Source organism: Guillardia theta (assembly GCF_000315625.1).
Source record: "Guillardia theta CCMP2712 unplaced genomic scaffold GUITHscaffold_287, whole genome shotgun sequence".
In the NCBI taxonomy this organism is placed as follows: domain Eukaryota; class Cryptophyceae; order Pyrenomonadales; family Geminigeraceae; genus Guillardia; species Guillardia theta.
In genome coordinates, this window is record NW_005434389.1 from 5,460 (window position 1) to 14,973 (window position 9,514).

At 56.9% G+C, this 9,514-nt stretch overlaps 9 protein-coding genes across 9 annotated transcripts in view; 6 read left to right on the top strand and 3 right to left on the bottom strand.

Annotated features, from left to right (window-relative positions):
• The window catches only part of GUITHDRAFT_122130 (hypothetical protein), a gene marked incomplete at both ends in the record, with an annotated part of 3,748 nt that extends 2,330 nt beyond the window's left edge, over positions 1 to 1,418 (top strand). The window contains 3 exons of the mRNA XM_005818592.1: positions 413 to 634; positions 694 to 1,211; positions 1,253 to 1,418. Of these exons, the coding sequence (XP_005818649.1) occupies positions 413 to 634; positions 694 to 1,211; positions 1,253 to 1,418 (906 nt within the window). The remainder of the gene's footprint in view (positions 1 to 412; positions 635 to 693; positions 1,212 to 1,252) is intronic.
• Positions 1,419 to 1,516: 98 nt separating this feature from the next.
• Positions 1,517 to 2,049, bottom strand: GUITHDRAFT_149150 (hypothetical protein; the record flags this gene model as incomplete). The annotated part of the gene is made up of 2 exons (XM_005818593.1): positions 1,517 to 1,954; positions 2,011 to 2,049. The coding sequence occupies 2 exons, from the start codon at positions 2,047 to 2,049 to the stop codon at positions 1,517 to 1,519; spliced, it is 477 nt and encodes a 158-aa protein (XP_005818650.1).
• A 250-nt stretch (positions 2,050 to 2,299) lies between these two features.
• GUITHDRAFT_149151 (hypothetical protein) lies at positions 2,300 to 2,719 on the top strand (the record flags this gene model as incomplete). Its single annotated transcript, XM_005818594.1, has 1 exon — positions 2,300 to 2,719. One exon carries the CDS (start codon positions 2,300 to 2,302, stop codon positions 2,717 to 2,719), a length of 420 nt encoding a protein of 139 aa, XP_005818651.1.
• Positions 2,720 to 2,734: 15 nt separating this feature from the next.
• On the bottom strand, positions 2,735 to 3,046 carry GUITHDRAFT_122133 (hypothetical protein; the record flags this gene model as incomplete). Its single annotated transcript, XM_005818595.1, has 1 exon — positions 2,735 to 3,046. One exon carries the CDS (start codon positions 3,044 to 3,046, stop codon positions 2,735 to 2,737), a length of 312 nt encoding a protein of 103 aa, XP_005818652.1.
• Positions 3,047 to 3,380: 334 nt separating this feature from the next.
• On the top strand, positions 3,381 to 3,635 carry GUITHDRAFT_122134 (hypothetical protein; the record flags this gene model as incomplete). The annotated part of the gene is made up of 1 exon (XM_005818596.1): positions 3,381 to 3,635. One exon carries the CDS (start codon positions 3,381 to 3,383, stop codon positions 3,633 to 3,635), a length of 255 nt encoding a protein of 84 aa, XP_005818653.1.
• A 218-nt stretch (positions 3,636 to 3,853) lies between these two features.
• GUITHDRAFT_82891 (hypothetical protein) lies at positions 3,854 to 4,924 on the top strand (the record flags this gene model as incomplete). The annotated part of the gene is made up of 1 exon (XM_005818597.1): positions 3,854 to 4,924. One exon carries the CDS (start codon positions 3,854 to 3,856, stop codon positions 4,922 to 4,924), a length of 1,071 nt encoding a protein of 356 aa, XP_005818654.1.
• Positions 4,925 to 5,395: 471 nt separating this feature from the next.
• On the top strand, positions 5,396 to 6,169 carry GUITHDRAFT_122136 (hypothetical protein; the record flags this gene model as incomplete). The annotated part of the gene is made up of 1 exon (XM_005818598.1): positions 5,396 to 6,169. The coding sequence occupies one exon, from the start codon at positions 5,396 to 5,398 to the stop codon at positions 6,167 to 6,169; it is 774 nt and encodes a 257-aa protein (XP_005818655.1).
• Positions 6,170 to 6,352: 183 nt separating this feature from the next.
• GUITHDRAFT_149153 (hypothetical protein) lies at positions 6,353 to 8,153 on the bottom strand (the record flags this gene model as incomplete). Its single annotated transcript, XM_005818599.1, has 6 exons — positions 6,353 to 6,375; positions 6,422 to 6,976; positions 7,017 to 7,038; positions 7,115 to 7,669; positions 7,718 to 7,894; positions 7,944 to 8,153. The coding sequence occupies 6 exons, from the start codon at positions 8,151 to 8,153 to the stop codon at positions 6,353 to 6,355; spliced, it is 1,542 nt and encodes a 513-aa protein (XP_005818656.1).
• A 566-nt stretch (positions 8,154 to 8,719) lies between these two features.
• Positions 8,720 to 9,514, top strand: part of GUITHDRAFT_149154 (hypothetical protein) — a gene marked incomplete at both ends in the record, with an annotated part of 2,313 nt that continues 1,518 nt past the window's right edge. Inside the window, 2 exons of the mRNA XM_005818600.1 lie at positions 8,720 to 8,932; positions 8,986 to 9,497. Coding sequence (XP_005818657.1) covers positions 8,720 to 8,932; positions 8,986 to 9,497 — 725 coding nt within the window. The remainder of the gene's footprint in view (positions 8,933 to 8,985; positions 9,498 to 9,514) is intronic.

A 9,514-nucleotide genomic window follows, 5' to 3' on the forward strand; every position in this document is an offset into this window, starting at 1 on the left:
CGATTGATTGATTGATTGATTGATTGATTGATTGATTGATTGATTGATTGATTGATTGATTGATTGATTGATTGATTGATTGATCGATTGATCGATTGATTGATTGATTGATTGATTGATTGATTGATTGATTGATTGATCGATTGATTGATTGATTGATTGATTGATTGATTGATCGATTGATCGATTGATTGATTGATTGATTGATTGATTGATTGATTGATTGATCGATTGATTGATTGATTGATTGATCGATTGATTGATTGATTGATCGATTGATTGATTGGTTGGTTGGTTGATTGATTGGTTGGTTGGTTGGTTGATTGATTGGTTGGTTGGTTGATTGATTGATCGATTGATTGATTCTTTAGTTGATCGATTGATTGATTCTTTAGTTTGATCCTGTGCTTAGGAGCGCGAGGTGGAGCACATGAAGAGATGGGGGGAAATCGACGCATCCATGGACACCGCCCCCGCCGTGCAGCACCCGGGCATCATCGGCGGGTCGCTGTGCCTCATCCTGGACGGCCTCAACCTGGCCAGGGTGCACAGCGCAAACGAGAACCTGAGGAAGATATCGTGGGTCATCGCCGCACACGGCGTCGATTATCTCCGCAGCGCATACAAGGCAAGGGTGAAGGCCGACCCCACGGCGCTCCAAAGGAACAGGTCGTGGCTGGAGAGGGTCGCAAGGGGGCTCGTGGAGACCGGGCACATCCAGATGCAGGCGCTCGCGGCGGGAAGCGCGGAGGCCTATCTGACCGTCACAAGGCACGCCATCCTCAGGATGGCAACCGGCAGCGCGTTCCTCGGCGCGATGGATACCCCCCCGCTGCTCGCGATGGATGTCAAGCGCCTAAGGGACCTCCGGATGGATTCAGCATGGATCGCATCACCGTCGCCATGATCGGCATGGCAAGGCAAAGGCTGCTCGCGCACGCAGACAGGGAGGAGGCCTCCGCACTGGCCGAGGCATTCGCCACCGCCATCAACGGGTTCAGTATCACCGGCACGCTCAACAGCGACCTCCCCGGCGACTTCAGCAGGGAGAGGCAGGTCGCCGCCGTCATAGCGGCGCTCGAAGACTCCCTCAGCATCGAGCAGAAGAGGGTGGCGGCATCCATCATGGGCCAGCCGCAGTGCGACCTCGCCGCATTCTTGAGGTTCGATGACAACGTATGGAGGATCACCCACCGCGTGGTGTACAACAGGTGGCTCGTGGCGGTCTCGTCGTCGTCGCAACCACCGGCAGTCCCCACGGATTCCGTCACCAAGACCACCTATACAAGGATCTACCACAACGCACGCAGGATCCGCGCGCTGGCAAAACGGACATTGACATCTACGCACCATTCTACAACCAGGCCATCACGAGCGCATTCTCCCAGACGGATATCTCCAACGGCAACGGTAACTAGTTAGAAGCCTTGAAAAAGAAACCAATAAACACGCGCGCGGTTTATTGCCGTTGTTAGAGTTTCACTCGCTCCCAAGAAAATACCGTTGTGTTAGAGTTTCACTCGCTCCCAAGAAAATACTTCAGCACAGCCCCCATGTCGCCGCCATCCCCGAACTTCTCGGTGAAGACACTCGCGCAGCGCTTGAAGAATCTTCGATACTTCTGGACCTCGGCGTCATCAAGCGACACACGGCCACGGAGCAGATCTCCAAAGCAGAGCCAGGACCTCCTCGAAGCAGTGCTCGGGAAACCGTTCGGCTCCAGCTTCACGTAGTTCACCCACACGAGATGGCACCCCTCGGCATCCATCACGCTGCACGATGTCGCAGCATCCATCACAACATCCCCCGGGTCGAGATCCTGCCCCGAAAGGACCTTCTCGAAGCGGATCAAAAGGCCGGTCTCCAGCGCAATCCTCCTCAGCGTCTGGGCCAGGGCACAGCCCCCACGGCATCCACACCCGCACAGCCGCCGCAGGCACACAACAGGCCGTCGCTGTTGTACACGATGATCTCCGTCAGCTTGGATGTGTTCAAGTTGTCCCAGAACACCATACGCTCGAATTCGTGGAGCTTCACCAACCGTTCCATTGTATCGCCGGTCGATCGAGGCTCACTGCCCGAGTCGTGTTTTTTGTTGTTTTTTTGTTGTTGTTTTTTGTTGTTGTTTTTTGAAGCTTTTTTGTTTATATTGATCATCAACAAAAATCAACAACCGCATGAGGGGGAGGGCGATGATCAACAACCGCACCGCAACGATGATCGACAACCGCACCGCGGGGAGGATGCAAATGATGGTTGCCCCAGTCGTGGCCGGGGGATGGGCGCCGCAGCAATCGCGATGGGCGCGCAGTGCGCAAGGCTGCTCCGCGATCGCGACGCCAGGATACGGGAGCTCGAGAATACAATGCAGCTCATGGTGCAGCATAAGACCGAACTTGAAAGCATGCACAAGGCGGATATGGATAGTGCCAACAGCGTGTGGGATGCAAAAATGCAGGGGGAGAAAGCCAGGCATGAAAAGGAGATGGGAAAGATGAGGGACAGGCTCAAGCGCGCCAATGACGATCTGGAGGAGCAAAGTGGTTACATGCAGAGGCTCGCGGATAAGTTGAGTGTGTCGACTCAGAATGAGAAGAGGCTCGAGGTCAAGGTGCAGAGGTTGCAGAATGAGATCGATCACATCGAGGACGTAGAACGTATCACGCGTGGGGTCGACAATTTCTCGGTGTCGGGCGATGAGACATCGACTCCGGGATAGGTTTTGCGCGCCTAACTAAACATGTATTGATTGCAAACGGGAAAACTGGCCACACGCTGGCATGGTCTCGTGCTTGACACTCCGTCCCACACAGTCCGGCACATACGCACACTCCGACACGATGCCGACGATGAACCCAGTATCCTCCTGGGCATCGAGCGGTGGGGCCGTCGGTTCCTGGTGGTCTTCCACTTGCGCGACTTGGACGCCCCGACGCAAGTGCAGGCCGTGAGTGATCATGGCACGCTTGACTAGATAGACAAGCGTCATGCATGACGATATCCAGATGAATAGGACGATGACGACGGTCACCCAGCTGTAGCCCATGGTTCCTTGCCGAATTTCGATTCGTGTCATTTTTATTTCTATTCAAAAAAATTTTTTGTTTTTTTTGAAAAAAATAATTATTGACCTTAAAAAACGCACCGGTCCGCTGAACTCAGCCGGTTTTGTTGCGGACAATCGAACCACCCCTCGGGGACAGCGGGATGTTGTAGATGAACATGCTCGGCCGTGGCAACCCGTCCGTTGCATGGCAGGGTGATGGGGAGGCTAGCGCAGTTGGGGCGTTGGGTCGTGTCATTCGATCGGATTTGTGGGTGATTTTTTTTTGTTTTGTGCTGTGTCTTATATTCGCATTGATATTCGCAAGGAGCAAGACATGACAAACTACATCGAAAAGTCCGCCCATCGGCTCGAGAGGGAGCTCCACCTAGACTCGGAGATATCGGAGAAGATCCAGACCATCAGTGATCTCGAGAGGGACCTGTACCAGAATCCTTCCTCCAACTCCCGGTTCAATCATGAGGCCGCTGATATCCTTGCGAGAACCAAGAAAGAGCTGCAGGAGCTGGATGCCGCAAAGAATGACCCCCTGTACGCCGTCAACACATGGTTGAACCTCTTCGACATGTAACCTTGCATTTTTTTGGAGTAAAAGCGCACGTGCTATACTTCGGTGTTTTTTAAAAAAAAAGGATAAGCGTTCGGTTGATGGATAAAGCGTCACAGTTTTTACCACAGGGGTGGGATCTATATAAACCACCACCAAGCGCTTGAAGCCGACCACCAAGCGTCACGCGCCGCATGTCTGACTTCCCCCCCGACCTTGAGGAGTTTTCATCCCAGCAAGAGATGAGATCAAAGAGAAGGAAAGTCTGCATTCATGGGAGTGCGCCATCGAGATGTCAAACGAAGGGATGCTACAGGGCGAGCAGGTGTGAGCACGGGAGGCAGCGATCGCAGTGCAAGGACTGCGGGGGCGGCAGCGTATGCGAGCACTGGAGGCAGCGCTCGAGGTGCAGGGACTGCGGGGGAGGTAGCATATGCGTCCACGGGAGGCTGCGCTCAGGCTGCAGGGACTGCGGGGGAGGCGGCTTATGTCAGCACGGGAGGCAGCGATCGCAGTGCAAGGACTGCGGGGGAGGCGGCGTATGCGAGCACGGGAGGCAGCGATCGAGGTGCAGGGACTGCGGGGGAGGTAGCATATGCGTCCACGGGAAGCTGCGCTCAGGCTGCAGGGACTGCGGGGGAGGCGGCATATGTCAGCACGGGAGGCAGCGATCGCAGTGCAGGGACTGCGGGGGAGGCGGCGTATGCGAGCACGGGAGGCAGCGCTCGAGGTGCAGGGACTGCGGGGGAGGTAGCATCTGCGTCCACGGGAGGCTGCGCTCAGGATGCAGGGACTGCGGGGGAGGCGGCATATGTCAGCACGGGAGGCTCCGCTCGAGGTGCAAGGAATGCGGGGGAGGCGGCATATGCGACCACGGGAGGCAGCGGTCGAAGTGCAGGGGATGCGCCGGCGTCGGCATATGCGACCACGGGAGGCGCCGATACCAGTGCAAGGAATGCGGGGGCAGCAGCATCTGCGAGCACGGGAGGCGACGGTCAGGATGCAGGGACTGCGGGGGCGGTGGCATATGCGACCACGGGAGGCAGTGGTCCCGATGCAGGGACTGCGGGGGCAGCGGCATCTGCGGGCACGGGAGGCGGCAGACGCAGTGCAAGGAATGCGGGGGCAGCAGCATCTGCGAGCACGGGAGGCGCCGGTCAGGATGCAGGGACTGCGGGGGCGGTAGCATATGCGACCACGGGAGGCTGCGCTCGAGGTGCAGGGACTGCGGGGGCGGTAGCATATGCCAGCACGGGCGGCAGCGATCGCAATGCAAGGAGTGCAGGCGCGGTCGAAGCTCACCACCCCAGTAGTGTTCGGGCGGCAAGGGATGTCATCCAAGAGCAACATGCCCCATATTCTATTCGATACTGTAGCAATTTTGACCGTTCGTAGTAAAATATTGATGTCATCCAAGAGCAACATGCCGCCGCCAAACGTGCCTTGAGGGCCCCCCAAGGTCAAGGCGTCGACACAACCCATCGCTCCCCCCCATCCAGCTGTACCATGGACAAGAGCAACATGCCCCATATTCTATGCGATACTGTAGCAATTTTGACCGTTCGTAGTAAAATATTGATGTCATCCAAGAGCAACATGCCGCCGCCAAACGTGCCTTGAGGGCCCCCCAAGGTCAAGGCGTCGACACAACCCATCGCTCCCCCCCATCCAGCTGTACCATGGACAAGAGCAACATGCCCCATATTCTATGCGATACTGTAGCAAATTCGTCGTATATGTAGTTTACCGTTTGTAGTAAAGTATTGATGTCATCCAAGAGCAACATGCCGCCGCCAACGTGCCTTGAGGGCCCCCCAAGGTCAAGGCGTCGCCACAACCCATCGCTCCCCCCCATCCAGCTGTACCATGGACAAGAGCCGCGTGCCCAGCACAGCAACGCATCCGTGTCCCCCATACTCAGGTCGGCATCCAGCGGACAGCACAGCAACGCACCCGTGTCCCCCATACTGAGGACGGCATCCAGCGGACAGCACAGCAACGCATCCGTGTCCCCCATAATCAGGACGCCGTCATACACGCCCCCGTCGGCATCCAGCGGACAGCACAGCAACGCGTCCGTGTCCCCCATAATCAGGACGCCGTCATACACGCCCCCGTCGGCATCCAGCGGACAGCACAGCAACGCGTCCGTGTCCCCCATAATCAGGACACCGTCATACACGCCCCCGTCGGCATCCAGCGGACAGCACAGCAACGCGTCCCCGTCCACATCTATCATGAGGACACCGTCGTCCACCGCATCCCTGACGCGGACGGTGAGCTTCGACGATCGCACGATAAAGCCCCGCAAGCCGTCCGAATCCTATCACCGGGGCCGTGCCGCCAACAACGAAGCCGAAGAGACGCAGCGCGAGAGGGAGGCGTGCATGGCGATGATGAGGGAGCTGTGTGAGTGCAACAAATCCCTCCGCCGGAAGATCGACACCATCGAGCGAAATTGCCAGAGCGCCAACCAAGCCATCAACGACATCTACCACAGGATCGATTACGGAACCAACGTGGATGGCGGTAACAGGAAACACTGCTCGACTCAGTGAGGGATGCAAGGAGTGGCACCTGCCATCGCCTGCCATGAGACCCAGAGAAAAACTAGGCCTGGGATACAATCCCATCGCTTTTCATCCTCCTGACCACGCGGGGTGTCATGCGTGAAGCGATATCTCTCCCACCGATCAAAGTATGCGCGTTCCCGGGCGTGTAGTAGTTTCTCAGCCGGTTGGTCATGCCGTCCTTCTTCTCCGTCCTGTACACTTGGTCGTGGAGAACATCGATCCTTGTGGCCCGTTGACTCTGGATGGATTCGAGCTCGGAGATTTGTTCTTCAAGGGTGGCGATGGTCTTCCTGAGCGTTTGATTGAGCCTCTTGCAGGAGACGATTTCATCCCTGAGTCGGCGATTTTGTTCCTTCATGGATCTGTTCTTGGCGATGAGGTGAGTGTTCTCGCCCTTGATATGCGAGTCCTTGCTCTTGAGCTTGTCGTCGTCGAGGATGAGCCTGTCGTAACCTGATTGTATTGAGGAGAGCCTTTCTTGGAGGGTTTCGTGTTCACGCTGCAGTGCGACGTAATCCTCTTGATGCGATTTCAGGGACTCGTTCTCGGCGAGGGGTTGCTGGTTCCTCTCGAGGAGCTGCTGGTGCCTCTCAAGCAGGGCCTCGTTCCTCTGGGTGAGCTCCCTGTGTTCCTTCAACTTCTCAGAGCCCTTGCGCATGAGCAGCTGCCCGCTGTCCCCCGTGGGCTGGCTCTTGTACGCCCCCCCCGCCGCCAAGGCGAGCGGCTGGATGTATCGGGTGTATCTCGGGGGAACATAGAAGGACTGGGTGAGGTAGAGGCCGGCGCCGAGGCCTGCTCCCAGCATGGTGTCTGAGAAATTAGGGGTTTTTACTTATACTCGCAGGGCCCTCATCCTAACTAATCCTCATCATCATCATCCTCATCCGCGTCCATCGGGCACGCATCCCCCGCGTACTGCCCAGTGTTCACCCTGTCGATCACAGTCTCCACACCCAGGCCGTTCACAGCGAGGCCGGGATCATGCCCCAGGGGCAGAGGGAGCCCAATGTCAAGTTGGAACAGGATGTCGCACTCAAACCTGGTGACCAGCTCATCCCGCGGATGGTCCAGCATCGATACGCGCTGGCAGATGGACTCCTTCGCCTCCTCGACGCGCCGCTTCGCGTCCCTGTACACCTGCCCGAACAGCTCGGCCGAGGCTCCGGGCAACTCGCCAGGCGGCCTCATCAGAACGGTGTACTCGTACCCCTGCTCCTCGTATCCCCTGTACAGGGGTCTCGAGACGATGAAGGGGGACAGGGCCTCGGAGACGATGGCATAGACCTTGTCCTGCATGGGGCGAACGGTCAAAAAAACAAAAAAGACGGCAGATCGTGGGGGTTGGGTTGCCTGCATGAGCGTAAAGCAGAAGAGATCCCGCTGGTAAAAATCCTCCATCATCGCCCTCTCCCCGTGCTGATAGGTGCTCTCCAGGCCGATCTCCTGGAAGGTGTGATTGCACTCCAACAGGCACTCCTTCCAGTCCTGGGACACAGGTCAAAGAAAAAAACCGTGGTCAACGGATCGCATCACATCGAAGAACCCGACCAGCCGGTATGCAACCCCCTCGTCGGCGACGTTGGCAAAGGCCTTCTCGAGGACATTCAGCTGCATCTCAGCAACGAGACAGGCGCAGCTCATGAAAGGCCTCAGGTGGTTCTCGAGCTGGTCACTGAGCTCAACTTCAAGGGCGTTCTCAATCGAGAAGTGCTGCCAACCATCTTCAGCCCCAGACACCGCTCAAAACATGAGGAGCAACCTTCATATGCCCAAGCAGCTCGTCCTTCTTCTCAAACAAGGCCTCAAAGTCGCCGGGCTCTCGGAAGCCCAATCGCCGCAGGTCTTCGATGACTTCTTCGACCCCGTGCCAGTCGCAACCCCTGATCCTCTCCAACGAGAGCCCGTTGTCACTCAACACGGTGTGCATCAATGCACCATCAACGACATCCTTCAGGCGCCTTTCGTTCATCTCGGCTAAACCAAACCCCTCACGAGGCCTCTTTATTGGTGAGATCAAAGTTTACCACAGGGGTTTTACTACACACCCTTGGCCGCGTTAACCGATAACCATATCCTGCGACAACGGGCCTTGAAGTACCCCCGTTCGCACTGTGGCCACCCCAATCTCGGGTAACTAAGTATTTTTTTTTTGAAGCGCAAGTGCACGTGCGCTTGGTGCAAAACAAAAAAAAAGAAGGGGTTGTTCCCGTTTTTTTTTCTGAGCGCCAGCACGTGCGCTTGGTGCAAAACAAAAAAAAAAGAAGGGGTTGTTCCCGGTGGTACAAAAGTCTCATGCTAGGAAACCCCATGGTGGGTACCACAACCCACCCCCCCACATTGCACCGCAGGAGGCGCATCGAACCACCCGTACCCAGGAAGTTCATGGCTGAGATCGCATAGCACCGGTCCTTCAACACCAAAAGATCTCGAACAATCACCCCCCAACGAGACCACAAAATAACCCCACCCCCATAAAAAAAAAGAAAACAGCCCACAGCATAAAATCACCCAAAACCCCCCCGTTCTCCCCCCACGATGCTCCCCAAGAGCTTGATCGGAGTCGCAGGACTCGCCGCCCTCGAGGAGGGCACCATACACTCGGCCCCATTGCTCCGCGGCATCAAGAAGAAACAGTGGACATTCCCAAACTCAAGGGCTCGCGCATACCGCCTGCCCTCCGGCGCATCCGTCATCGCCCTCGAGTTCAACCCCACTCCCTTGGACTTCTCCCTCGCGACCGTCAGACAGGTAAAAAAACTCCGCATCCCCAGGCAACAAATCGCTGACACAGGCCAAAACAGGACCCCACGCAGGAGCCCAAGCCACCAGAGATCCTCGCAAACGCGCCCCAGGACGCAAAGGCATTGCAGGCGCCCATCCGAGAGCTCATCGCGATCCTCCCCACAAAGGCATTCAAGGACCTCCTCCGATACATGGGCACGCTCGACAGGGACCAGACACTCATCCTCACGGGATGGGAGTTCGCAGCAGTCCTCGCACAGCTCCTCGCTCTCTTCGTCCCCAGGCACCCGGGATTCGAGCTCATCGCCTTCGGGAAACCATGCCCAGGGAACAGGAGTTTCGCCCGCTGGTACAACAGCATGCTCCCCTTCCAGTTCTCCTTCCACGCACAGGGTGACTCCCTCGGCCAATACTGCAGAGACCTCGTCCCAAGGTCGGACCCCGACTCCCTCTGGGAGGATAAGCCCCACGTATTCCTCGACAACGCGGAGCAGATCTTCCCCGCCGCAGGCGACGACCTCACCCACCACGACAGGAACTACTACAGGCGATGCTGCTACAGCCTCCACAGGTGCCACCCAACAAGAA